The sequence below is a fragment of the Talaromyces proteolyticus genome, assembly GCF_021365285.1.
Source record: "Talaromyces proteolyticus strain PMI_201 chromosome Unknown BGW36scaffold_1, whole genome shotgun sequence".
Lineage (NCBI taxonomy): Eukaryota > Fungi > Ascomycota > Eurotiomycetes > Eurotiales > Trichocomaceae > Talaromyces > Talaromyces proteolyticus.
In genome coordinates this window covers 699,340-723,706 of record NW_025764277.1, presented here as the reverse complement: position 1 = coordinate 723,706, position 24,367 = coordinate 699,340, and the positions used below count along the sequence as shown (strand labels likewise).

Genomic DNA, 24,367 nt, shown 5'->3' with positions numbered 1-24,367 from the left:
CGATAAATGATCCGAGACACTCAACGCCAGAAACATGCATGAATAGAAAAATGAAAAGTTGGGAAGGAATGTCGAATCAGTTCTAACAAAATACAATCAGTATGGCGGCTTTCGTGTTGATCGAGGCCGACGCACCTTATGATAGTGTTCCAACGCCCTCTGCATATCTTCTAGACTGCTCTTGTCGCCATAAGCATCCAGCAGCTGGGCATTTTTCCGTAAACGCTCTTCCTCTTGCAATGTCTGTTGTTGCACACGACGCTGGGCCTCCAGGAAGGTGGAAACACCATAGCCAAGGCCCACGACGGCGATCACCGGAACGCCTCTGTCGCGCGAAAATCAAATGATATTAATATTTGCATTCTCGCAAACGATAAAACAAAAGCAGCACTTACATTTTCGTGAGTCGACCCAGCTTGAGCACGTGCTTTGGCGTCGGGCCAGGCCGGCTCCCAAGGGGGTTGGGTCCGCTTGGAGAGGCGAATTGGTCCATGCTGATTTATATGATTAATTTAATCGATAGATATCAATCGAGAATTGTCAATATGTTCTGGTGAAGCAAGTCGTGTGACTGGTGACTTCAGTTGGTTCAAATTCAAGTTCAAATGTTGAATGTTTGGGACGACGGCAGAGGGCGACCAGGCTATTTACACATCGGCTCGAGGGGCGGCAAGTACACGCATTACTATTATTATTATGTACTGTATGGGCTCTGCCAACATATGATGCGGGGGGGATCTCATGCTCAGCGACTGTGCCTCTCTAGAGTCCGGGGATGAGCCCAGGGTTAGCAGCGATTCTCGGAACCGAGGAACGCGGTGCGGGTGACGTCGGCACACTACTAATTTCTAAGTGTCGGGCGGCAGAGTTCCGCCAGTCAGAAGAGCTCTGGCTAATGTAACGTTAATTAACCTCTTAGAGCGTCACATCACGTGCACCGATGTATGGCTCTACAAATTGAGATATCAATTCATAGTTGTATTATTAGTGGCAGATAAAACTGCACGGTATTTCTTGGCTGACATGAACGGAGTCATAGATAGACGTGTTACTATGTACTATCAGCTGTCTGCAGTTGAAGCACTTGTATAACAACATGAAATAATGATAACTGAGCTGTGATAGGCCGGTTCCTTTGGGGATAGCGGGATGGAGCCTGCTGTGACCTTACTAATTAGTTATCGACTTCTACGACTAAATCCAGTCGTCACAATCCCGGTGTCTTGTCTTGTGCGACATGTCCATGGAAGATCCAGAGTTCAGCGGCCAGACAAGCGACGGGCTGACGCGGCTCCCTCCTGTTGCGACAGAGGAGACGCCGCTTCTGCAAGATGGCCCTGAACCTCAACCGCAAGCTGAAGACACAGACGGCACTCCCATCGCCAAGCAGCCAACGACCACCGAATTAATCGTCGTCCTCTGCAGCATCTGGATTGGCGTCTTCCTCGCTGCCCTGGATGGCACTGTGGTTGCGACGCTCTCCGCCCCAATCTCGAATTCCTTCAATTCGTTGTCGTTATTGTCGTGGATCGCAAACTCGTACCTTATCTCCAACGCCGCATTCCAGCCCTTGAGTGGAAAGCTCACCGATATTTACTCGAGACGGACGGGCTTGATCTTTTCGAATATTTTCTTTGCCATTGGGAACCTGATATGTGGGCTCGCTTCCGAGGCATGGATGATGGTTGCTGGCCGCGTGGTGGCTGGCATTGGCGGCGGCGGGCTATTGATTATAGCGACCTTCGTTACATCCGACCTGGTCCCTCTTCGACACCGGGGCGTGTGGCAAGGCATAGGTAATATATGCTACGGCTCTGGCATGGGGCTGGGTGGCATCTTCGGCGGGTTGGTCAACGATTCTCTCGGTTGGCGATGGGCATTTCTGATTCAAGTGCCTTTCGTCGTCCTTTCCGGCATTGTGGTTACTTTCACCGTCAAAATCCCAGCCAAGGAGACTGATCGCTCACGTATCAAACGTGTTGACTTTCTGGGGGCTTTCACCTTGATTGTCTTCTTGGTTTTGCTTCTCACGGGCCTCAATGCAGGTGGGAACCAAGTACCTTGGAATCACCCAGTAGTTCTCACCACCCTACCACTTTCAGCCGTCTTTTTTGTCATTTTTATTTATATCGAAGACAAAGTGGCATCTGAGCCAATCATTCCAGTCCGTCTACTGCTAGATCGGACAGTAGGCTCTGCTTGCCTTACAAACTGGTTTGCTACCATGACCGTGTTTGGGACAATATACTACCTCCCAATTTTCTTCCAAGTCCAAGGCCATTCAGCGACAGCGGCAGGCGTGCGTCTCGTGCCTCAAGCTGTCGGCACTGCTGTTGGATCTCTCGCCTCGGGAGTGATCATGAAGGGCACTGGCCGGTATAAACTACTAAGTAATATCGTCATGACATTAATGATAGTTTCGTCCGCTGCCATCTGCACCTTCCAGCTCAATTCGCCCGAGTGGCTTCCATTTGTGTGCCTGTTCGGCCTAGGTATCAGCTACGGGGCTATACTAACGGTTGCCCTGGTGGCACTCATTTCCGCAGTCGACCACCATTATCATTCCGTCGTGACTTCTGCCTCGTACGCATTCCGCAGTACTGGAAGCACCATTGGAATCACCATTGCCTCAGCCGTCTTCCAGAACGTGCTCAAGCGACAATTGTGGTCTCGATTCGGAGACCGCGAGGGAGCAGACGAATTGATCCCCCGGCTACGAGACAACCTTGAAGAGATCTGGAATGTACCCAGCGACTGGCTTCCAGGAGTATTGCAGGCCTACGAGGTTTCCCTGCGAGCGATTTTTGCTACGCTACTTGGTTTAACTGTCCTGGCCGCGCTCAGCAATCTGCTTATTAGACAGAACACGCTGTATAGTAATCTGGCTCGACGGTGATCAGAACGAAAATGCCAATATGACTGATGGTCGATGGTATGACAGATATGCATTAGTAGAACATAGATTTACATAGGGTGCAAGCACCAATGAATATTGAATAACCAAGTAATTAGGTTCTAATCTTGACCTGGCATAATCATCACAATCAAAATACAATAATATTCACCAATTAGAGAATTGGAAGACGGAAATAGCCAACTCTCCACTTGTCATTGTCCACGTGTATTAACGGGTCAAGATACAGTTGAAGTATGGTTCGAAAGGATAATGCAAGCATGACAAGATGGCCAACTGATATCCTTGAGACAATACGTTGTATTGACGGAGTAATATTGCACGGATGGAAAGCCACGATGTCATGCAGCTAGCCGTGCATAATGCATGTTTTTGTAGCAAATAGTCGAGAGATGAAAAATGCATGAGTCGCCTGTTCGAATAAAGAAGCCAATTTTCCAGGGCATGTCACATGGTTCGGCGGTGAGGCTGGCGGCCGGCTGGCTGGACCTCCCTAATCTTTTTTTGGGCGTGCTACCAACTTATCTACTACTTATCTCCAACCAGGCGACGTGTCGCAAAACAGAAAAACGAGCAATGTCGACCATGAGTCGGGTGGATCTGGCAGTCTGGAACATTTGAGCTGGCTTGAAATTTCTTTTCCTGCTTTGATTTCATTCTCCTGACGCTGCTTCTTCCCCGCTCTTTGCTTGCATCTAGTCGCCTCCCAATCAGAACCTGCACGAGTTTCGGTGGCAATCATTGATCCACGTATGACGGTTCAGCAACGCGACCTAATATTCCGAGGACGTGCAGGCACGGAACAGGTGGCGGCGGATAAGCTATAATTCCCTGTCTTTCTTGAACGTATGGTGCCAGTTTGCACGCTCTACAGACGCCGATTCCCTCGATTGGTACAGACACGCGGGCTTACGACGATATTGATCGGTCCTTGACTTGAGAATCGCTCCGATTGATTCGCACATTGAACGGTTAATTATTTCCTTGATCGTTGATTATCACCGTCGATATTGATCTCCTTGAACATCGCGACGTCTGAAGTTTATTCTCGATCGAATACATTCTGGAATGGCAATCGCTCTAAAGAAAGCATACTTGACAGAGTCGACGGCATTAAAAGGTCTGCATGTTCGAGAGACTGCGATGGAGAATGACTCCTTTTCAGACAGCTCCGACGATAGCGGCGCATTTGAAAAACCAGGGCCATCGATAATACAAGAAAATGCAGACATTTCCCACATACCCGCCCGCCGAAAAAGGGTGCTGTTGTCGACAGAGAGTGCTTTTGCTGCCAACTTTTTACCCCCCCTGATACAGAGCTCGGACGTAGAACTCCGCTTGATCACTGACGAGGAGCCATCTGCGATACTCACGGGAGCAAGCAAGGTGCCACACTATATGGATTCTGTGGATAGCCATACATTCGACAACCGGACTGGGTCGCGAAAATGGTTGCGAATCAAAGCGGCGGAGTTGAGCGAATGGGCTGATCTTCTCATAGTTGCTCCAATTGACGTTGGGACAATGGGCTCGATACTATACGGCCTTACCAACACACTCACACTCTCGCTACTCCGCGGATGGGATCTGACGAAGCCCGTTATTCTTGTCCCCGGAATGACGATTTCAGAGTGGAAGAACCCGCTCACCCAACGGCAGTTAGAAGCGCTTGCCCGAGATTGGCCTTGGATACATAATATACCTCCACTTTTATGGAAGCTTACCGGCTCGGAGGAACTTAGACAGCTCCCATGGGAAGGGAAAGATCTCTTTGGATCACTCCTTTGCAAAACTCTAGGATTACAGCATGTTTCAGCCAAAAATGATACAGCCTCATCGAAACCAGTCCCACTATCTGGAAAATTGGATACGCGTGAAAGCGGGTCGCTTGCGATTCCAAAACTTGCCCAGCAAACCGCTAAAAAGTTGGACGAGCTACGAAATGGACGCCCGAAGTCGTTGCCATTAGAGTTATGGCTCAATATTTTTGAAGATCATCTTGGTGATTGGGAAATCGCAAAAGCAGTAGGCATTCCTACGAGACTTTCTGTTCCCAAGGAATGGCAGCCACATATCTTGAAGATGTCTGCGCCGGCGTCACTCGAATATACAATACTCCGCGGTTCATTCGCTGCTATTACTTCCAAAATCAAAGAACTAACGCCGTATACACCGATGCCAAATTTAGCATGTCATTTAATCCTCAAATTCTCGCGGACTGATATCCTGACGTACCTTCTCGAGAAGCACCCCAGTCTATATACTACAACGACCCGCTTCACAAATTTGCCGTACCTTGCCTCAGCCATCTATGGAAACCCTACCGTTATGACCTGGTGGCGCGACTCATCTGACTCATCAACAAAGGCATACGGTGCTGATGCTATGGACGGAGCCTCACGAGCCGGGTACATCAATGTGCTGGACTGGTGGCTATCATCTGGCCTACCACTGCGATATACCGAGCGCGCCCTTGAATCCGCCAGCGCCGAAGGACGCGTCGAGGTTCTGGAATGGTGGAAGCAGGCATCCACAGCCGCGCCTGGATTCAACCCGATCCCATTAAAAGTTGGCAAATCAGTGCTCCTGGCGGCACAATCTGGCCAGACGGATTCCCTAGCATGGTGGGACGCATCCGGAATCCCATACACTCATTCCGAGTCCGTTGCGCGCATCGCCAGCACTCACGGGCATCTCCACGTCCTCCAACTGTGGCAGAAACTCAAGGGCCCGAAAATGATCTTCGACAACCAAGTGCTCGTCGGAGCGACGAAGAATGGCCATGATGAGATTCTAGAATGGTGGCGAACAAGTGGGCTGCGTGTCGAGTTCAAAACATGTGATATCGAAGAAGCCCTAGAAGACGCGGACCCTGCATCTGGTGCCGAACAGCGCGTGCGACAATGGTGGTCACGCAACGGCCTGAACTTAGGTGTAGGCACGAGCGAATGGATGAAAGTCAAGGTTCTGACTTGAACGAATTTTCTTTTATATCTCTTATATCTCTTATATATATACCCCATTGATTCTTGTACTTTCTTTTCGTATTATGAGGAAATATTGCATAACATGTGAGAAGGTGCCTGTGTCTTTGTTGATTTTGGGATTGATTGCATCAGCATGGGGAATTCGGGGGACATTTTATCATTCGTTATTTTATGATAATCAAATTAAATATTGAGTATTCAAAAATCTAACTACATGTATTGTTCATTTTACATATCTCCTTACATATGTATTGACTCAATATTCCATACCTAGGACATGGCAATGCTCCTGGTCCGGCAAGCTAGCATACCACGGTCTCGGCCATTGCAACTTGGCCAACTGACCCTCTTTCTTGCTATACTCCTTCATTTTAAACGTACGGAATACCTCCTGGGACGAATTATACCCCCTCACTGCGAGATACGCTTCTTCCGGGTTCGGGTTTCCACTTTTCGCAAACGCCGTCCACATATCTTGCACCGCGTTGGTGTAGTAAATATCTTCGACCACTCGCACGGGCTGGTCGAATAGGTAATATGTTCCAAACACTTCGAAGAGGTCTCCTGAATGGCACCGGTAGTATGGCGTGTTTGGTTTCCCGATTGGGAAAGAGCACAAGCCATAGAAACTGTAGAATGGAAGTGCGTAGGCGCGCTGGTGCTCGTAGACCCAGAGACTGGTGAAGGCGTTGGGGTTTCCGACTGGGGATGAGCCGGCTTCGATGAATTCTGTTGAGTAGCACAGGATGACAGTGTCGGTGGCGAGGTTGATGGTTGCGTTGTAGACACTGGGGTAGTGCTGAGGAACATCCCAGAGCCCCGACGAGCTGATGGCATTGGCTTGTGATTGATTGATGGAGCGGGCTGCAATGAGAGTTGCGAGGGAGTCGTTAAAGTTGGTTGCATCCGGCGCAGAGGCTGTTTCGAGAAGAGATTGGGCTTCCTCCGGCATGAAGCCCAGGATCAGATTCACGGCGTTGATGTCGCCTCTGCTCACGAGCGATACGGGTTGAGCGGGCATGTAGTTGTTGTCGATTACTGTTTGCCAGGATGATCTGGTGCTGATGTTGAGTAGGGTTTCTGCCGGGATAGCCTGGAGGCATTTTAGTCGTACTTCGCCAGTAGAGTTGTGGCAAAGAGGTTGTAGATAAGGCGAGACTTCTCCTGCAGCTACGGTGCGATTCTTCACGAATCCTCCGATCGACTGGGCGATGGCGTTATGGAAGAGTCCCTTTGCATTGGGTGAGACGACTAAACTCATGACTGAGGCTGCACCGGCAGATTGACCAAAGATAGTGATGTTGTCGGGGTCGCCTCCAAACGCAGTGATGTATTTCTTAACCCATTTCAGTGCAACAATCTTATCAGACATGTCGTAGTTGCCGGGGATCGTATCGTCGAGACTTAAAAGACCAAAAATATTCAGACGATAGTTGATTGCTACAAGCACAACGTCTCCACGGCTTACCAAACTGTCTCCATCAAAAGTCGAATCACTGCCCGCACCATTGACCATACCACCGCCATGAATCCACAGCATGACAGGTTTCAAGTCCTTCTTTGAGGGAACACCGCCAACTGGAAGGGATGGGGTAAAGACTTGGAGATGCAAGCAGTCCTCGCTGTTGCCCCACGGATTAAGGCCTTGAGAGTTTCCATCAAACGGGCCGACTTGTAAACAGGCTGGTCCGTAGTTTGTTGCATTAACCTTGGTGTCTATATACTCCACTGGTTGGGCGTATTTGAATCTCAGATCTCCGACAGGCGGTTTCGCAAACGGGATACCTAGGAATCGGAATGCCATATGATCTCGTAGACCTTGGAAGGAAATTCCACCAATGCTAGGAGTCTGCACCCGAGGCAAGGTAGAGTAATCGGTGTCTATCTTCTCGACAAAAGGCGCCGAGTTTGTGCATAGAAATGGTAGTTTTGCGCTGTCGGCATTGGCGTGTACCACAGCCCCTTTAACATCTGTAGGCGCAGAGGAGCTGCAAGTTGACCAAAACAACAATCCATTGGCATTATGGATGTACTCTTGATACACGAGCTCGGTCACGAAATCACCGAATTGGCGACAATCAAGCAACTTCTCCCCGTACGAGGCACAGGTGTCGACGGCATCGTCGTATGTGCTGGAATTGCTGACGAACAATGCGCTGGGTTTCTGGCCATGGGTCGTCCAGTCTCCATCATTATGAAAGAGTATTGTCACCGAGGACGACGACGATGTGTGTTGGGGGGATGCTGCTGCTACGGAGAGTGCGTATAACCCTAAAATGGAGACTGTCCGCATCGTTAGGTTTTGGGTTGTGAATCCTCACAAAGCATAAGCTAGTAATATAAGACTCCAGCAAACCGAATCATTCGCGACTTGTTACAATATTGGTGTATATCGAAAAAGAAAAAGGCTGGCGAGTGGCTTAGCTGTATTAGTACCAACAAAAAAACGCATATCATCGCCGCCCCATTTTCTGTGTTCTCACTACTATTTACTCCACCAGTTGAAGGGCCGCCATACGGAGAAACGTGAATAGTGGCCGAGCCAGTGAAGTGGGAGGTTGCAGGTTTTTCGTGGAGGTAATTCGCCCGAAACGACAAAGTACATGTAACATCGATTTGGGAAGTCGGGGTAAGCTAGGCTAGTCTGCAGCTTAGTACTTAGTGGTAGTGTCGGTTGTCAGTATTTACTACTTATTGCTACGCAGTTGCTATTCCCTTCAAGAAATATTAACTAATGCTTAGTTCCAAGTCCTTTCTTATATCTGCAAGGAGTGGGCGAGGAGAATATAGCAACACCAACCGACGACTCGAAAACATACGAGTGTCACTACTGGTTGCTCTTCTGCAGATGACAAATGTAGTAGCGCTATGGGGAACGCGCTTTTCTCCGCGTTTGTTTAATGCCTATCGAAGTATCGCGGATTCGCGCCCTTTAACGTCATTCGTCAAAAGGAGAGTGTGGATCGACCGACGAATTGTCAGATTGACTATGATTCGAGAATAGTAAGCCGGGGTAGTATGAATCATAGATAGCGAGTCCGGGTAGGAGATCGGTGGTAACATGTATTAGTTGACGATTACATTGTATTAGGTAGAGATGTTTCAAGCATATGAAATAGACAAATAAATATAGCTGCATGTCTAGTATATACGGAGAATGAATCGATTATTTATGAGGCCATGAATGACCTTTTCTCATGATCGCGTCGCGCCAACTCCAATAATAATAGAGAAAAACTATTGCGAAAATATGCAATGGAAATATAAATGAGATCATCTAGTTCGTAGATAAGGCGGCAGCTGGCGTAACTAGTGATGCTGGAAAGATTATTGGCATGACGATTAATGTTGCCTTGTAGATCAATGTGATACCTTGAAAAATTCATGTCAGAAGAAATATCTATAGTAAACCTGGTATATCTTGCCTGAAAAAACCAAGAGAATTACCGCAACCCTAGGGTTCTGCACGGCAATGACGGAAAATAGTAAAGAGGAGATGGTCCAAGCCGAGACTTTAACGCCGAAAAAGCTCCCCAGTGAAGAGATATCGTCAAACCTGGACGCTGTTTCCTCGAGCACAGATTCAATCTTAGCTGCACGGGTAGTCAATTTGTCGAGCAATGTATTTGCAGCCTTTGTACTCGCACTTAAGGATGCTTGAGCTCGGGCTTGTGTTTCCATGGTTTTGACTTGCATAGTCTGGGTTTCGAGTAGTTCTTTTGCCTGATGATTAGACTTTTCTAAATGAGCCTCGAAAGAATGCATGCGCTAGGGGTTGATTAGATGAATTCGCAAAGCTTGACGAAAGAAGGAACGAGCCTCGATCAAAAAACTTTCCTGTTGTTGGATTGCTGCAAAGCGCTCTACCAACCACTCCTATATCATTATCAGTATGGACCATAGTTTCTGAGACCGTAGACTATACCAGAGCTCCATCAACCCCAGCTACCGATTTCCCTATGTCATTTAACGATGACCGCATGGCAACGGCTAATTCATAACTGGATTGCATGTCTCGTGCGTCTCTTTCGTAGGTTTCTTTGATTTTCGAATTTTGTTGTTCGATACCATTGTACAAATCTCGGAGATGAGAGTTCAGTTGATCGATGCCTTGAGTAGAGCCCTGCATTTCCTTGGAAAATTAGATCGCTGTTCCTATAGTCTGTGATAATGGCTCACCTTGTTTAAAGCCACTGTATCCAGTTCTACGTCTCTAAGTAGCGAAAGTATTTTGGAGATACTGAGTCCCACCGAGGCTTCAAGCTCGTGATATAAATTTGCAAAGATGCCTCGGGCCCGATTCTGGTCTTCTTGAAGCTCGGCCATCAATTGGGCTCGAAGGTCGTATACAGTTTCCACGAATTCCTTGTGATGAATTCCTTCCGACACGGCATCACGCAGGGAGTCTTGTAGGCCTCTGTTGAGATTTGCCATATTTTCTGCCAGTGACTGATGTAGATGGAGCATTTCCTCCTTTTCGACTTCGATGCGTGCTGCCTGGCATATCACAATGGCGTTCTGCCTGCTGTTACTATAGCTTGTCCACCACTGGGGTCTTGATTCCAATGTTTTGAGACAACTTTCTATGGCAGTTGGCGATAGACTGTCCATGCTATCCTCAGAGCTCAGAGAAACTCTATCTTGCAGCTTGTCGGGTGTGATATGCAGCAACGAGCAGGGCATGGGAATTGGAGCGCCAGCTCCCGTGAGTTCACAAAGAGCTAGTCTCGCTGCGTACACCGACTTGATCTTGTCCAGCGCAGTCGCGACATCAGAGCGTTTAGATTTATCAGAGTTGCTTAGGCCCTGACAAGATGTGAGTAGCTTTGTGGCTGCAACTCTACTGCAGGATCGCGAAGATTTCATGGATTCAAGGAGCTGGATCGCAGTTGAGAAAATCTGGTTATTTTGTAGCGAGCGCGACTGGAAAAGGCTGACGAGCTCAAGGTTCTCCGCCGACTGCTCTGGTCCTGCCTCAAGTATGGTTAGCTGTCAGTCGATGTTTCATTCCGACTTGGTGATATGGCTTACCCTTTGGCAGAAAAGCTGGGTACGAGTCGAAAATTGATGCGTTTACAAGCATGGAAAGGATATATATGCATATATAATGCAAAATCATCTTTATTGATCAAATTGACAGGGCGAACTTTTGCTGTAGAGAAGAGAAAGCCTACGTTTCAGTCGACGGGAATGGGAATATCGGTGTAGAAGATGAAACTAGATAGAAGAAGCACACGAAAAGAATCCAGGATATCTCGAGAGGAGACTGAAGTTAAGGGATGGTCTTGAAGATGTCTTGCAGAAGGGAGAGATTGCAGTGATGACAATGTGGGCAGAGCAGGAAGGAGCTCCAGGTGAGGCCCGGCAACAAATGAGGCATGAAGCACGACATGAAGTGGTGTTTAGTTCCCAGCACGGGGTCGTTTCTCTATAATGTCTAGTTGGTTTTATTTTCTATTTCTTTTTCATTGGAAAGTTGATCATATAGAATCCGCCAAATGGTAAGCTCTGACTACTGCTCTACAAATAGATAAACAAATATATCACGTGATGCGCTAGTCCTCATAAGGGAATGACTGCGGCAGAAATTCGAGATAGTTTCGGAGCTGGAGCGCTTTCTCGACACGACAGCCACCACTACCGATGCCTTGCCACGCTTCAAAACGCTGCTTGATGCAGCTTATGAGAGAACCGGTTCGCACAGGAACGGTTCCTACATTTCTTGTTCCTGCACTTTCTCATCCATTGAGGTCACAATGCTTTTCAACAACCTCAGCAGTCAAGTCCCGAGTCGGCAGCTCGCCAGTTTCCATTCCTCCTGAGGTGGATCTGAAATTTATCGATCTTCCGCAAACGCAGACTCGTGACAGGTCGAAAGAGATTCCAAAAATCGCCATTGAAGTGAACGGTCCATTGGGTATGTTATTTTGATGCTACTTGTTCGAGGCCTGATCCTAATTCATGCCATAGGTCAAATGAAGCTGAACATACCTCCCTTCGTCAATGTCGCTCACGATGCGACGCTCCGAAAAGCAACAATTACCGTCCATGATCCAGAAATTGCTCACCAGCGTGCTATGTGGGGTGCGTCTCCTAAATGATGTTTTATATGGACGAACCTAACTATTCTCATTGTTCAGGCACGACTCGCGCTCATCTTCAAAACTACATTCTCGGCGTCTCTGAAGGCCATGTTTGCATTTTAAGTCTGGTCGGTGTCGGGTACAGGGCAACTATTGAATCAACCGCTACCACAGTATCACCAGAATACCCTGGCCAACAATTTGTGTCGTTGAAGGTTGGCTACTCTCACCCAATCGAGTTGGGAATTCCGCAAGGTGTAAAGGCTTCAACCCCCCAGCCCACTCGCATTTTACTCGAGGGGATCGACAAAGAGATTGTCACCCAGTTTGCAGCTGAGATCCGGGAGTGGAGGAAACCGGAACCATACAAGGGCAAGGGTATTTTTGTGAATGGAGAGACCATTCGCTTGAAGTCAAAGAAGATCAAGTGATTGTGTTTTTGGGGTTTGCTCCCTGTATGTACGTTTATTCGGTTGGTTGTATATTTAGGCATGGCATTCGCAATTCTGTATTCTATAATGCTTTGTGCTCAAAGTAGTCAGACTTGGTCCACATGCACGCCTCTATTTTAAGTTTAATACAACCTGGACGGCCTCTATGACTTGGTCTTGAAGAGCAGCAGGAGCAGCAACTACTCCTTTGTTCTCAATCAATGTTCTACCCTTGCTGAAATCAAGACGCTTGCCATAGATATCAGTGACCTGACCACCAGCCTCGCGGACAAGAAGGTCTCCAGCGGCATGATCCCAGATTTTCTCCTGGTAATCTTTCCTTACAGGCAATCGGAGGTAGATATCTCCGGCGCCTCGAGCAATTGAGCAGTATTTCGCCTGAGAGTCTAATCTGACGCTCGGCGCTGTAATACCAAGGCGCTTCGCAACTGCAGCATTGTCGCCTTGGTTCGAGTGACCAGCTTCTACTCCTTCGCAAAACACGGCTTTAGAAGTATCAGGCACTGGACGCATCGAAATAGGGTTACTGGGTGCAAGGCCGCCGCTTGTAAGTGGCCGACTGATGGCTCCTTCTCCCTGGACAGCAGAGAACAACACTCCTTTGCCTTCTTCATCTGACTGGTTGCCACCAATATCCGCACTGAGGGACGTGGCATCATCAACAGGCAAGTTAGGGCATCCAATGACACCTACCTTCACGTCACCATCAACTATCAGACCAAGGCACACAGCGTATTGGCCTCCTCTCAAAAAGCCTTTTGTGCCGTCTATAGGATCCAGTGCCCAAATCCGGCCTTTGGGTCCACCGGGAGAATTGCCCTTATCAATTATATCCAGCATCGCTTCTTCACTTGGCAACGGGCCACCGAGGAGTGCATCACTGGCGCTATCATTCAATTTGATGTCCTTGACCAGGTCCCAGATCTCTGACCGCAAAGCAGTGTCTTGCCTCAGTTCGCTTGACTCTTCTTCTCCAACAATCTCGTCGTTGGGAAAGTTGTGCGCAATGGCCTGAATGATTAGAGCCTGGGCGCCAAAATCACCTTTGGTGACTGGGGACTTGTCGTCCTTGGCCAGTTCTCCCTTGGCTTTTTCATGGAATACCTTCTTAGTGAGAAGTGTGGCCCTCTGGACAGCGAGTTCGGCGATCCGACGTTCCTTTTCGTATCCCATCGTAACGGTGGCTGCTGGGGATGCGAGGAGGCGGGAGGAAATGGCTTGGAGACGGGGTCGAAACCTGGCGAGAATGCTTAGGGCCAGGATGACTGCGGAGATAATAATAACAGTAGAAATCCGACTCTTACTCTTTGCGATGGCCAGCATGCAGTCAGGATAGAGCCAAGAATCAATTGAGAGAGAGACGGTTTTTCTTCACACCAGAAAACGCAGCTGTCGCAACCCTCAACGACCCGCCAACCAATCACAGAGCCTAGTGCCTCAGCATCCCGCCCTAGGCCAGATCAGGAAGCGGCACGAGGGGTCGATGACGGCATTAGCTGCTGAGGGAATTGATAACCCCCTTGTTTACTCCAGCTTCTTGACCTTATGTTATGTTACAGCGGTTTGCTAGTTGTCTCTCTTATTATTTTTACCTACTTTAATATTTGCCTGCGAAGCGGTGGTGCCGACTGTTCCCTTCGTATTCGCTGCGAAGCCATCTCGGACTGGCCCCGCGGTGGGTGAGGTCTACACTGCAACCTTCGACACGTGCTGCCTTGAAAAACGACACACATTGCGTGAATCAAGATCACATATCGGCATCATTCGAACATTTCTTCTGGCACATATGAAGGGTCTACCGCCACGACACTAAACCTTCACCATGTTTAAATCCGATGTGAGTAACATCCCAATCGCCCTTCTCAGCTGGGAAAGAGCTTTCAGGCAGCGACTTATCTGAATCCGCCTCTCAGAAACCGTATACGGCCGTTACCGTGCAAATAGAGAATCTAACGAGTGAGCAATATGAAGTCGATGACTGGAGTGGCATCGTGGACTTGATAGAAGTTGTTCGCATACAATCAACCGGCCCGGCAGAGGCTAGCCGTGCGCTGCGAAAGAAGCTGTCAGTTGGCATTTCTTACCAATTTAAATCTTTTCCTAAACATTGTCTAGCAAGTACGGCAACGTTCACAGACAGCTCCGAGCTTTAACTATCTTGGATTTTCTCATTCAAAATGCCGGGGAGCGATTCTTGCGTGTTTTCGCCGACGAGCCCTTACTTGAACGTCTTCGAATTGCCGCTACTGATTCTGTCTCAGACCCGGAAGTTAGGAAAAAATGTCAGGCGCTTTTTGGGCAGTGGGCCGTGACTTACAAAGACACCCCGGGCATGGGTGGTATTACAGGGCTGTATAAGCAACTACCGAAAAGAAAGCAACCGGCACAACAAGCCCATGCAAAAGTGTTGAGAGATAATGCACAGCCGACGGATATGTCGATGGGCCATTCCGTCTCTATATCCGTAGGAGACGGCCCGTCGACGGCGTTGTCATCCCCCAAGTCTAAGAAATCCAAACGAACCTCAGCATTTGGGTCGGCTAGCTCGAAAGGCCCAAAGCGAAGTAGCCCCAAGCCATTCAATATGGAAAAGGAGAAACCAGAGATCTTGCAAACAATTGCGGCATCCTCGGTTGCCGGTACAAACCTTCTGAATGCCTTAAAACTAGTGAACAGAGAAACACACCGAGTCAGTGATAGTGAGGATGTCATGCTCCAATTTGAGAAATGCAAAACCTTGCGCCGACAAATTTTGCGTTACATTCAAAATATCGAGAGCGGTGATCTTCTTGGTAGTTTGATTCATGCGAACGAAGAGCTTGTCACTGGCTTGATGGCTTTTGAAGTTCTGGACAAGAGTGTGGATTATGACAGTGATAGCGAGGATGAAAATTTTCATCTTCAAGGGATAAATGATGATTTCTCTGGCTTGTCGATTAATCCCCCTAAGCCGCCTCGCCCGCAACGACCGACGAGCATCCCCAATTTTCCAAGCGGTAAAAATCCTTCTCCATTCAATGTGGATAATCTGGAGAGTGCAAGTGAGTCGGAAGCCGAGGAGGATGATAATGAAGACAATCCTTTCGGGGATAGAAATGAAGTCAAGACCCCTGCTGTTGAAAAACACCAACCAACCTGGTAAGGATTCAAGAATGCAGTGAAGGAAGAAAGATAAACTGATTCCCAATAGGCGAGAAGTCTGATATCTGCACATTTGGCTCTTATTCAAATTCGAAATTTGGAGTTATACTTTGTTAGTAAGCTTCTGCGCACAGTGCCAGCTCCAGGTCTTCGTCAATGTGCTCATTGGTACTGAGTAGTCTCGTCATGCATCAGTTTAATATACCCCAATTTACGTAAATTGATCGATAACAGGATGACACGGTTTGCGACAATAAAGCTTGACATATCCATTTGGCATTTTTTTGGTGTGCATTTAATGTATGCATCAATAATTTGTTCTTAAATTGTAGCTACCTGGAGAACAAAACAGTTATTAAACTTGCTTCACCAAATATTGCCTGTTGTGGTTTATTTAGGGTTTAGGGTAAAACCCAGGCAAAGATTACCAATCCACCGACACATCATCAATATGATGAGGTTGACCCAACCTATAGAAAGACGGCACGCTAATTGAATATATTTGAGGCCATCACCTTTCAAGTAAACTAAATGCTAGGCTGCTTCTCATTGAAGACTGGGAAAGCCCGCCCTTCAAGCGCGGCCTTGATCTGTAGAGCGACGAACCGAGAAAAGAATCTGGCGTGAGCAATGCCACCACCCATATACCACAAACCAAGCTCTTTTCAAATGAATAACCAAGGTTAGACATTGCCAGTTATCAAATTAAGCAGTAAGGAGGGTTACGTACGCTCCATCGGTTTGTAAGCACCTTTAATTTCCCCTTCATCATCCACCCCCCAAAAGTCATCTGCCCTATCAGCCACCTCATCGCCGAAAAGTTGCCGTGCGGTATCGCGCATGTTTCCTAGAAAACCAGTAGTAAAAACAACCGCATCTGCTTTGAGATGACTTCCGTCGGCAAAGAGGAGACCGTCTTCTGTGTAGGATACTGGCAGAGATCCGGATTTCATTTTGATCTGGGGACAAACATATCAGCTTAGTCTACAAAGAGATGGAGAAGTTTAGCGTTAAACAACACTAAAGCAAGCACAAACCAATCCATCAGCAATTTTCTTTGATGTACCAGTGTCTATATAATGCCCACCAAACATCTCGGTGATATGATACAGAATATCGTCATCACGATCTAGATGAAACCCAGCCTTTTCGAGATTGGCATATCGATCGGGGTTGGCGGCGTAGGATGCTCGAGTGTCTTCTAAACCTAACTCCCTCATTACGCTGAGTGGAGGTAGAAAGATTTTTAGGTCGCCGATTTTAGGTGGTGTTTCCACGTTATACATCGCTATAAGTCAGAAAATGGGTTGTTAGATGGTAGTGCAATATAGATATGTAGACAAGATATTTTACAATTCAGGTAGTTCATGTGTTCTTGAAGGGGAATAACATCTAGAAAAAGTTAAATTCAAATTCAAAACATTAACAAAATATTTTATGAAGCGGAATTATACATACATGTTTTGCTACGCTGTACCATCGTGACTGAAGCCAACCCGGAGTTGACCATATCCTCGGCAACATCATGCCCTAAGTGACATATTCACATCAGTTGTATTGTTTACTGAACAGAAAGAAATGAATTTACCTGTATTTGCTGTGCCCACCACAACTCCGTGTTTTCCTTTCCAGTCAAGTCCGTTCTTGTAGTCCTGCGAATGTATCGCAACGCCTTTAAACATGTCCTTTACTGCTCGTTACTCTCTTTTTGTTTTGAAGATCACAATAAGTTGGAACAAACCTTGTTCGCATACTCTGGAATAACTGGTACCAGACATCCTCCTCCAGCAGCCAAAACGACATTCGAGCTTGTAATTGTAAATATTTCAGGTTCTTTATTAGGGCACTGTTTTCGGAGATTTAACGTCCATAGCCTCGTAGATTCCGCCCATGATCCCGACTCTACTGTTGTCGAGAGCATGACATTCTAAAACCGAGTTATCAGCTAGCATAACCTACATACATTGTATCGAAATCATACAATATCGAATTTCTGAACCCATTTTTGGAAGGCCCCCGCAAGATGATCTTTCGTCAACCACTCTGGGTCGTCCAGCGCAAATGTGCGGCCAAATGGAAGATGAGAATTTTCTCGCCCGGTATGAACTAGATAGACATTTACCCGTCAGTCTCCTCAATCAGAAGCGAGCGATCTATAACACACTCTTCAAGGAGTCATAACGCAGCCTCCAGCTGTCCCCTATCTCATGGGTTCGTTCAATACAAATGTACGACACTCCAAGAGCTTTCAAGCGGCCAGCTGTGCACAAACCAGCTTGTCCTGCTCCGATAACAATGCAGTCATATTCTGCTGCCCTAGCTCCGTTCGGTGGATGTGAATCACTATTGTTGTGTTGAAAACAGAGCGAGGCGGGATCAAGATGATCAACATTAGCATAATCTCTGAGCTGATCCAGCATCGTAGAGATGATCCATATCTTCCAATCGCCATTTTCATTGGGGATCAGATACAAGAATCCCAAACATGAACTTGCAATGGGTTCTTTCAATATGAAGGTGAAGGATACGACGATCCATGCGTTATTGGGATTTGGTCTTACAACAAGAGCCGTTTCACTTCTCAGTTTAAGGGATCCAACTTGTCGTTTGCCGCATAATGTATGCCAAGTAGGCCCTATGTAGGCCGCTGAATAAAACGTTCTAAGTGTCCCTGTCAGAGAAAAGACGTCTCGCCATATTGCATGAGGAACAAAATCGTCTTTCTCTAAACTCGCTATTTTTTCACTGAAACAGTTGGAAACTGCTACAGCGTCGGTATTCTCGGGGATATTTCCGGTCGGCAATGCGCGAGGAAGACCATCCAAAACCTTCCTCTTTTTTGTCTCAGTTATAGCCATTATGAATATGCTCTCTTATAGTTCTAGAAAAATTTCCTTTGCAATGGGGCTGTGTTAGCTTGAAACTTCTCCAAATAAATCAATATAAACCATTACAAAAATTTCTATCGCCGGTATCAAGTCTTACTTATATTGGGACGTTCTGATGCTGCAGACTTGTAGTTTCGCCTCGATTCTTTTTCGCGAGTACAAAGTCAGACCTAAAAAGTTTACATTTACTTATAATAGAAAACTAGTATTCCAATGCAGTTATTCGGATATGCCGGAGATGTTCTGCGGGTACTCTCATACTCCGAGATAGTTACACACTATTTCGCTAGTCAACGTCAGGTGCAGATCCCACAAGATTTCCAAATTTAGACAAGGGACGGCTTTTATATATTCTATGTGTATGATAATGACTAATTACCAATCCCCAATTCTGTGTCTATGTGATAGCGACTCGCTGCATTGCATATCAGCAGGGTTGTGTCCGATTTTCTGGCCTATCGGAGAAACATTCGAAACTGTCATGCATATCGCATCCTTGACGGCGCCAAAAAGTTTATTGATTGGGCCATTAAGTCAAAATCGCGCTTCTAAATAGGTTAACTGGTTCCTAATGAGTTTATAAACATTGTTCTTTTTAAGAAAACCACGACTATACACCAGTTGACGGCTTATAATACATTCAAATATAGGAAGATATAAAATTAGATCAGGAAACTAGAACTTTACATTTGTCAACTGGTATGGCACTGACTAATTCAGTGTTGGTTTCATGAGATACTTAATAACCACATGCAGTATTTACTCAACACATTTCCAGGCATTCTCGTCGGTGTATGCGCCAGGCCCAAAGTAAATGTTGTGCTTAGGATACTTGCAGTGTTTGCGTGTCCACTCCACAGAACCATTGGTCGCTACAGAGCTTCCTCTAACATATTCTGGCGGAATGCCATCTTCCACCCATTGAACCAATGCCATCAACACATTGTCCTCCGGAGACAGACTTGTCAATGTAGCCAACCCATTGCCTATCTCTGTCGCTCCAGTGCCGCCTTGACAATGGCCCATTCCGCTAATGCGGAAGTACCGATAAAATTCGTCTAGTGAAGAAGGATCTAAGCCCATCGTCTCTGATACTCGACCATAGTACCACTTGGATGTATCAGAGCTGATGAGTGGGTCGGCCATTCCGTGGTACGTTAAAACTTTGCCGCCAGCTTGACGAAACGGTTCCAGATTGCCGTTCCAAGTTTCGATGTCGAAGGGATTCTGAGCCAAAGCGACTTCTGCATCTTTCGAAGTGAAGCTGAGAGGGTCCCAGTCTGGATTGTTGTATACTACATAACGGTACCAATCCGTGCTAAAGGGAAATGGTTGTCCGCCGTACATAATATAAGCCGCTTCAGCTTCAACGCCTGGTTGCATACGAGGATAAAGAGCTTCATTATGTACACCACGCAGGGGTTGATACGTTGACTCAACGGTGTGAAGCTGGGCATTAGATAGACATATTGACGAGTTGGTAGAATTTGAATCACAGCGCAAGCTTTTGACATTAGGCTGGCAGAAATCCGGATCCTCTATGATGCCGTCTTTGGCACCATCAAGAGCGTCGCATTGATCAAGAACTAGATCGCCAACTACTGACCACTGTGCTGGTGTCACGAATGTGGAGGCATTTGACGGTCCTGTCAACGGATAGAAACGTCCGCTCCATGAGAGCAAGTTCACAAAATTGAATGCCGGAGAGCCAGCTAATACTCCATCGAAGAGATCAGGAAAGCTCTGGATCATTTTCCAGCCTTGTCGCCCTCCTGTCGAACACCCCAGATAATACGATTTATTGAAGCTTTCGTCGTAAAATTGTTTGGTGAGCTCCTTGCCAATGACTACCCCAGTATACACTGACCTCCAAGCAAAGTCTTCTACAACATCCGGGTTTTTGTAGAACGCTTCACCCGAAGTGCCATTATGACCGTTATTAGCGCCGACAGTGGCAAAGCCCAAGGATGCAGTGTAAGCCAGGTCATAGTATTGAATACCTAGAAGGGTATTAGTCACACCCTAACCTTTACAATTGTACTTTCGGGGCGTAATTGTTACGTCAACATACAGCCGGAGATACCTCCATTACCCGTGCTCAAAAATCTTCCGGTATAGTTTCGTGGAAACCAGGCTTCCAGTGTAATCTGACTCCTGTTCGACGTAGCCACTGCCATTGCCACACGGCATGTATCCGTCAATACTTCCTGAGCACTAGCATCACAGGAAGGAGGGTTGTCGGCCAGTGACAGATTAGTGCCACCAGGAACATAGGATGCAAAATTCACTGTGACATTGGGAAGATCGATACGACTGCCGAAATTGAGACATTTAGTCTTGAATGCATCTTCTGCCGCAGTCAATATGCTTAAGACCAACGACAACAAAGGTACTAGACGGAGATGAAGCATCATCGCTATGAGAAAGACGTGATGACCAGAGCGAGTCGCAGAATCTCGTCTCTAATATCAATTGACTTGGTAAATACCAATAGTCAAAGGAGACTCTTCTCTGTCATTCCTGGGGAAGTTGCAGCTTATAAGGTAATTTCGAAGCTTGCAATTGATAGCGAACAACTGCCGCCACCAGCCGGGTAGATTGAAGCCCCTGCATTCTGTCGAAACGAAGCTATCCGTTATACGTATCATTGGCCGTTGTAGAGTTGCTAAAGATGTCCGTCCACGTAGATTTCCAATGGGACGGCAAGCCTCTTTGTGGGGCCCCAGACTACCAAGCTACTTCCAGTGTTGGCCTTTGCAGATCCGGAGGAAATTAAGTTCCTCAGCAGCCACCGAAGACTCGGTATTTCTACTCGGCAAGAGGGCTGCTGGCTTGGCCGCGATCCTCGGCATGCATTGTTCCGACTATCGAGTATACGGTAGTTGCTTTTTGGAATTTGAACATGGGTAATAGTGATAATAGTGTCCTCGAGCAGCTGCTACGGCACCATTGTCCAGCAGGTTCGTTCAGCACTTGCGCATCTCATTGCTCATTTGATCTAGACAGGGAGACTCGGATGCATCGAGAGGTTTGCGAATCTACAAACGAAACGAACAAGGAAAGATCGTTCATCGCATTATACAAGCAAACGCTTGTTTGGCGGTGAGTAAAGGCAGAATGCCGCCAATTCAGCGTGCTGTTCTGGGGGCACATCATTGTCGATATAAATATTAATAACGTGTATAAATTCTCCTCGCTCCCTGGTCCTGAATATCTAGGCTGGTTGGTTTCCCTACACTATAAAGAAATGGCACAGCACGTGTGTGAAATACGCCGTCCATATTGGATATGTAGCTAAGACCGCGCGCTGACCGCCTTTGAAGCTGGGGCAAAAACACAGAGTTCTGGCACTGCAGCTTCCTATGTACAGCATACAAACAAGACGCATTGATTTGGAATACAAAATCTCGATTCCAATTTCCGGTATTTATTCTGGCATCTTTATTTTGGTATCGACATATATATACAGCTTTGCGACAGCTTCCAACGCTGTTTAAATCGTTCGGCAGTCACATTTAGCCCGCCGCACGAGCTGCTACCACTGAACGCCGACCGACTCGCAACGCGTTGAAGATGGCTGACTTCTCAGAGGATCCCAATATTGTGGTAGACGAGTTTGCGCAAACACGAGAGGCTGACGATCTATTCGATGATGAAATTATCCCTGTCTCCGGCGATCAGCAGATTCAACAAATCCATGAAGTGCCAGCTGAAGAACTGAAACCCACAGAGAACGTCACGCAAGAACCAAGCCCCTCAAGACGGTCTCGGGGATCGGGTCGTGAAGGTGGTTCTCATGAACGTGGGCGCGGACGGGGTCGAGGTAGAGGACGCGGTGGGCGGGGCGGTGTAGATACGGGGACGAAGAACGAAGCTGTTGTCAAGGATGATAAGGAAGTGGCCGGAGGAAAGGATCAAAACACCGTCGAACAGTCTGAGGATCAGGTGAATGAAGAAAAGGATGATAATGGCGATGAGACCAAAACTACGGCAAAAGCAGAGGTCGCAAAGGTTCAGGCAGTCCGAGGTGACCGGAGTGGTACCGGCGGCGTCAAAAAGGTATGAGGATTTCTGGCTGAACACCGTCAAAGGATCTTTGTCACTGACATACTACAGCCAAAATTGACGGATGAGGAACTCGCTGAACGTATGGCGGCCGCCAAACTCAACGCTGCCAAGAAGGCTGCTGCGCATGCTCGTGCTGAGGCTGATGAGGCCTCATTCCAAGAGCGCGAGAGAGTTGCAGCCGTAAAGCGTCGGCAGGAAGCGGTGAACCGCAAAGTCATGGACAACGAGCGCGAAAAGAATAGGATGCGCAAACTCGGCGCACAGACTGGGCGCGAATGGGATGCCGAAAAGAAAGAAGAGGATTACAGTGGCCGCCGAGGCGGTGGCAGTCAATTTCGACGTGGTATGCATGGCGGCGTTGCTGGTGTACCACGGCGTGAAAACACTGAAACCCCCGAGCGAATTGACGACAATGCTAGCCCTCGGGGCCGGGGGCGAGGTAGAGGTGGCCGTGGACGGGGACGAGGTCGTGGTGATCGAGGAGATTTTTCAAACGTTGGCGGTGGTCCGGCTGCACCAGAAGCTCCATCTACCCCGGGCCTTGACAACGAGAGCGAATTCCCTGCTCTCCCAGGCGGCTCTTCAAAAGATTCTGGAGCAACCCCTACAGGTGCGACGCCTACGACGAACGTACCTAAAACCACCATGGACAAACTGGTCTCATTGGACTCTTCATCTTCGCCGGCTGAAGGCTCCTGGGCAGACCAAGTTGACTCTGAAGACATATGACATGCACAATATGCAACATACCCCTAGAAATGATGTATTTATATATGGCCTGTATAATTATCATAGTAACTACCTCTGCACTATCCTCTAGCATACAGCCTCCAGCATAAAAAGGTACAGTGCCTGTTCGTGGTATCAATCTTAAAGTTGAACTAACTCTCCAAACCCTAAACTCATCCACCCCCAGGAGAACCGGGTAATTTAAGCTTATTTCTCTCCATTGTTATTGCATACGACATTTATGAATGTTCTACCCAGTTATTGCGGTATGAAAACTTGGTTGGTGGCCAATCCAGGATTTAAGCTCGTCATTCGCTCACTATGATATCATCCACGATACAAGCACATATGCCAACCGCTACAACAATCTTACAACCTGATCAGAAAACTCGTGTGTCAGACATATATTTTTGCATTGTGTCGTATTTGACACAATCCATCAACTGTTACATTAGTAGTATAAATACTGCTGCTCTCTAGACATTTGTCGAACTAGCATTTGAAAGAGCTTGATATCCATTATATACAATTAACAATGGTAGCCGGCAAAGAGGAGAACCTCCCAAGAACATCCATTACAGGCGGCGCCAGTGCATTCCCCACGCCAGCCAACAACACTGATGGCGGCAAGGGGCGGGGGGACAAGGGCTCCGTGAAAGGCGGTGGAAAAGCTGTGTCGAGTAACGGTCACGGCCTCGGGCATACACCAGCACCCAACCCAGCAGCGTCGTTTGGTAACTACCTGGGTCTGTCCGAGCAAAAGGAGGCAGCGAGAAATAATGATGCTCGGAGAGTGGCCGAATCGGCGGCCGCCACGGATCCGACGACTGCATCAGGAGGTGAGACATGTGAAACGGAGGACCATAGTTTTATGAGGCATAAACCGGGGTGTCCAGAAACCTTGCCGGGCATGTCGTATGTCAAGGGAGTCCTGGGACGGTAAGTGTCTATTTCAGAGGTTTTAACTAGCTTTCAACTAAGTCCATCTTCGTTTAGGGCCACCAAGTACGATCGTGGAGAATGAGCGTAACATTGAGCTTCTGATGAGAAAGGAAAGAAATGGTTGAGAAATGGGCACGCTCCTTCAAATATTTTCATGAATTTA

General features: G+C 47.4%; 11 protein-coding genes across 11 annotated transcripts; 5 read left to right on the top strand and 6 right to left on the bottom strand.

The window, feature by feature from the left end:
- Positions 1 to 96: 96 nt before the first annotated feature.
- Positions 97 to 493, bottom strand: BGW36DRAFT_286079 (uncharacterized protein; the record flags this gene model as incomplete). The annotated part of the gene is made up of 2 exons (XM_046210382.1): positions 97 to 325; positions 396 to 493. 2 exons carry the CDS (start codon positions 491 to 493, stop codon positions 97 to 99), a joined length of 327 nt encoding a protein of 108 aa, XP_046077541.1.
- Positions 494 to 992: 499 nt separating this feature from the next.
- On the top strand, positions 993 to 6,132 carry BGW36DRAFT_310268 (major facilitator superfamily domain-containing protein). Its single transcript, XM_046212450.1, has 3 exons — positions 993 to 2,876; positions 3,489 to 3,508; positions 3,956 to 6,132. Exons 1-3 carry the CDS (start codon positions 1,238 to 1,240, stop codon positions 5,888 to 5,890), a joined length of 3,594 nt encoding a protein of 1,197 aa, XP_046077540.1. The 5' UTR covers positions 993 to 1,237; the 3' UTR covers positions 5,891 to 6,132.
- Positions 6,133 to 6,140: 8 nt separating this feature from the next.
- On the bottom strand, positions 6,141 to 8,194 carry BGW36DRAFT_456478 (putative carboxylesterase; the record flags this gene model as incomplete). The annotated part of the gene is made up of 1 exon (XM_046221929.1): positions 6,141 to 8,194. The coding sequence occupies one exon, from the start codon at positions 8,192 to 8,194 to the stop codon at positions 6,158 to 6,160; it is 2,037 nt and encodes a 678-aa protein (XP_046077539.1). The 3' UTR covers positions 6,141 to 6,157.
- Positions 8,195 to 8,965: 771 nt separating this feature from the next.
- Positions 8,966 to 11,387, bottom strand: BGW36DRAFT_366414 (putative nuclear membrane fusion protein Kar5). The gene is made up of 6 exons (XM_046214748.1): positions 10,933 to 11,387; positions 10,081 to 10,871; positions 9,827 to 10,033; positions 9,721 to 9,777; positions 9,327 to 9,669; positions 8,966 to 9,273 (listed from the first exon to the last, which is right to left on the bottom strand). Exons 1-6 carry the CDS (start codon positions 11,018 to 11,020, stop codon positions 9,179 to 9,181), a joined length of 1,581 nt encoding a protein of 526 aa, XP_046077538.1. The 5' UTR covers positions 11,021 to 11,387; the 3' UTR covers positions 8,966 to 9,178.
- Positions 11,388 to 11,508: 121 nt separating this feature from the next.
- On the top strand, positions 11,509 to 12,481 carry BGW36DRAFT_3811 (putative mitochondrial 54S ribosomal protein YmL16). The gene is made up of 3 exons (XM_046216391.1): positions 11,509 to 11,818; positions 11,872 to 11,985; positions 12,042 to 12,481. The coding sequence occupies exons 1-3, from the start codon at positions 11,545 to 11,547 to the stop codon at positions 12,413 to 12,415; spliced, it is 762 nt and encodes a 253-aa protein (XP_046077537.1). The 5' UTR covers positions 11,509 to 11,544; the 3' UTR covers positions 12,416 to 12,481.
- A 66-nt stretch (positions 12,482 to 12,547) lies between these two features.
- On the bottom strand, positions 12,548 to 13,609 carry BGW36DRAFT_392657 (3',5'-bisphosphate nucleotidase; the record flags this gene model as incomplete). Its single annotated transcript, XM_046217721.1, has 1 exon — positions 12,548 to 13,609. One exon carries the CDS (start codon positions 13,607 to 13,609, stop codon positions 12,548 to 12,550), a length of 1,062 nt encoding a protein of 353 aa, XP_046077536.1.
- Positions 13,610 to 13,922: 313 nt separating this feature from the next.
- On the top strand, positions 13,923 to 16,086 carry BGW36DRAFT_366407 (VHS domain protein). Its single transcript, XM_046214747.1, has 4 exons — positions 13,923 to 14,273; positions 14,350 to 14,501; positions 14,552 to 15,574; positions 15,627 to 16,086. Exons 1-4 carry the CDS (start codon positions 14,259 to 14,261, stop codon positions 15,637 to 15,639), a joined length of 1,203 nt encoding a protein of 400 aa, XP_046077535.1. The 5' UTR covers positions 13,923 to 14,258; the 3' UTR covers positions 15,640 to 16,086.
- An 18-nt stretch (positions 16,087 to 16,104) lies between these two features.
- Positions 16,105 to 18,435, bottom strand: BGW36DRAFT_353353 (putative flavin-containing monooxygenase; the record flags this gene model as incomplete). The annotated part of the gene is made up of 9 exons (XM_046213428.1): positions 16,105 to 16,238; positions 16,308 to 16,536; positions 16,615 to 16,865; positions 16,931 to 16,969; positions 17,036 to 17,107; positions 17,166 to 17,229; positions 17,319 to 17,504; positions 17,559 to 17,683; positions 17,742 to 18,435. 9 exons carry the CDS (start codon positions 18,433 to 18,435, stop codon positions 16,105 to 16,107), a joined length of 1,794 nt encoding a protein of 597 aa, XP_046077534.1.
- Positions 18,436 to 19,224: 789 nt separating this feature from the next.
- On the bottom strand, positions 19,225 to 20,876 carry BGW36DRAFT_286480 (putative feruloyl esterase B-2; the record flags this gene model as incomplete). The annotated part of the gene is made up of 2 exons (XM_046210420.1): positions 19,225 to 20,465; positions 20,537 to 20,876. 2 exons carry the CDS (start codon positions 20,874 to 20,876, stop codon positions 19,225 to 19,227), a joined length of 1,581 nt encoding a protein of 526 aa, XP_046077533.1.
- An 894-nt stretch (positions 20,877 to 21,770) lies between these two features.
- Positions 21,771 to 23,428, top strand: BGW36DRAFT_310259 (uncharacterized protein). Its single transcript, XM_046212449.1, has 2 exons — positions 21,771 to 22,524; positions 22,582 to 23,428. Exons 1-2 carry the CDS (start codon positions 22,039 to 22,041, stop codon positions 23,260 to 23,262), a joined length of 1,167 nt encoding a protein of 388 aa, XP_046077532.1. The 5' UTR covers positions 21,771 to 22,038; the 3' UTR covers positions 23,263 to 23,428.
- Positions 23,429 to 23,534: 106 nt separating this feature from the next.
- Positions 23,535 to 24,346, top strand: BGW36DRAFT_3790 (uncharacterized protein). The gene is made up of 3 exons (XM_046216174.1): positions 23,535 to 23,541; positions 23,606 to 24,201; positions 24,259 to 24,346. Exons 2-3 carry the CDS (start codon positions 23,798 to 23,800, stop codon positions 24,284 to 24,286), a joined length of 432 nt encoding a protein of 143 aa, XP_046077531.1. The 5' UTR covers positions 23,535 to 23,541; positions 23,606 to 23,797; the 3' UTR covers positions 24,287 to 24,346.
- Positions 24,347 to 24,367: the final 21 nt, after the last annotated feature.

Coding starts and splice junctions, on each gene's coding strand:
- BGW36DRAFT_366407 (XM_046214747.1), top strand. Junction 14,502..14,551: donor CGTGCGCTGCGAAAGAAGCT/GTCAGTTGGCAT, acceptor AACATTGTCTAG/CAAGTACGGCAACGTTCACA.
- BGW36DRAFT_310268 (XM_046212450.1), top strand. CDS start 1,238: ATGTCCATGGAAGATCCAGAGTTCAGCGGCCAGACAAGCGACGGGCTG. Junction 2,877..3,488: donor TAGACAGAACACGCTGTATA/GTAATCTGGCTC, acceptor CAGAAAAACGAG/CAATGTCGACCATGAGTCGG. Junction 3,509..3,955: donor CAATGTCGACCATGAGTCGG/GTGGATCTGGCA, acceptor CGACGTCTGAAG/TTTATTCTCGATCGAATACA.
- BGW36DRAFT_3790 (XM_046216174.1), top strand. CDS start 23,798: ATGGTAGCCGGCAAAGAGGAGAACCTCCCAAGAACATCCATTACAGGC. Junction 24,202..24,258: donor GTCAAGGGAGTCCTGGGACG/GTAAGTGTCTAT, acceptor ATCTTCGTTTAG/GGCCACCAAGTACGATCGTG.
- BGW36DRAFT_3811 (XM_046216391.1), top strand. CDS start 11,545: ATGCCTTGCCACGCTTCAAAACGCTGCTTGATGCAGCTTATGAGAGAA. Junction 11,819..11,871: donor TGAAGTGAACGGTCCATTGG/GTATGTTATTTT, acceptor TTCATGCCATAG/GTCAAATGAAGCTGAACATA. Junction 11,986..12,041: donor TCACCAGCGTGCTATGTGGG/GTGCGTCTCCTA, acceptor CTCATTGTTCAG/GCACGACTCGCGCTCATCTT.
- BGW36DRAFT_366414 (XM_046214748.1), bottom strand. CDS start 11,020: ATGATTTTGCATTATATATGCATATATATCCTTTCCATGCTTGTAAAC. Junction 10,872..10,932: donor CCCAGCTTTTCTGCCAAAGG/GTAAGCCATATC, acceptor TACTTGAGGCAG/GACCAGAGCAGTCGGCGGAG. Junction 9,670..9,720: donor AGGAAAGTTTTTTGATCGAG/GCTCGTTCCTTC, acceptor ATCAACCCCTAG/CGCATGCATTCTTTCGAGGC.
- BGW36DRAFT_310259 (XM_046212449.1), top strand. CDS start 22,039: ATGGCTGACTTCTCAGAGGATCCCAATATTGTGGTAGACGAGTTTGCG. Junction 22,525..22,581: donor GTACCGGCGGCGTCAAAAAG/GTATGAGGATTT, acceptor GACATACTACAG/CCAAAATTGACGGATGAGGA.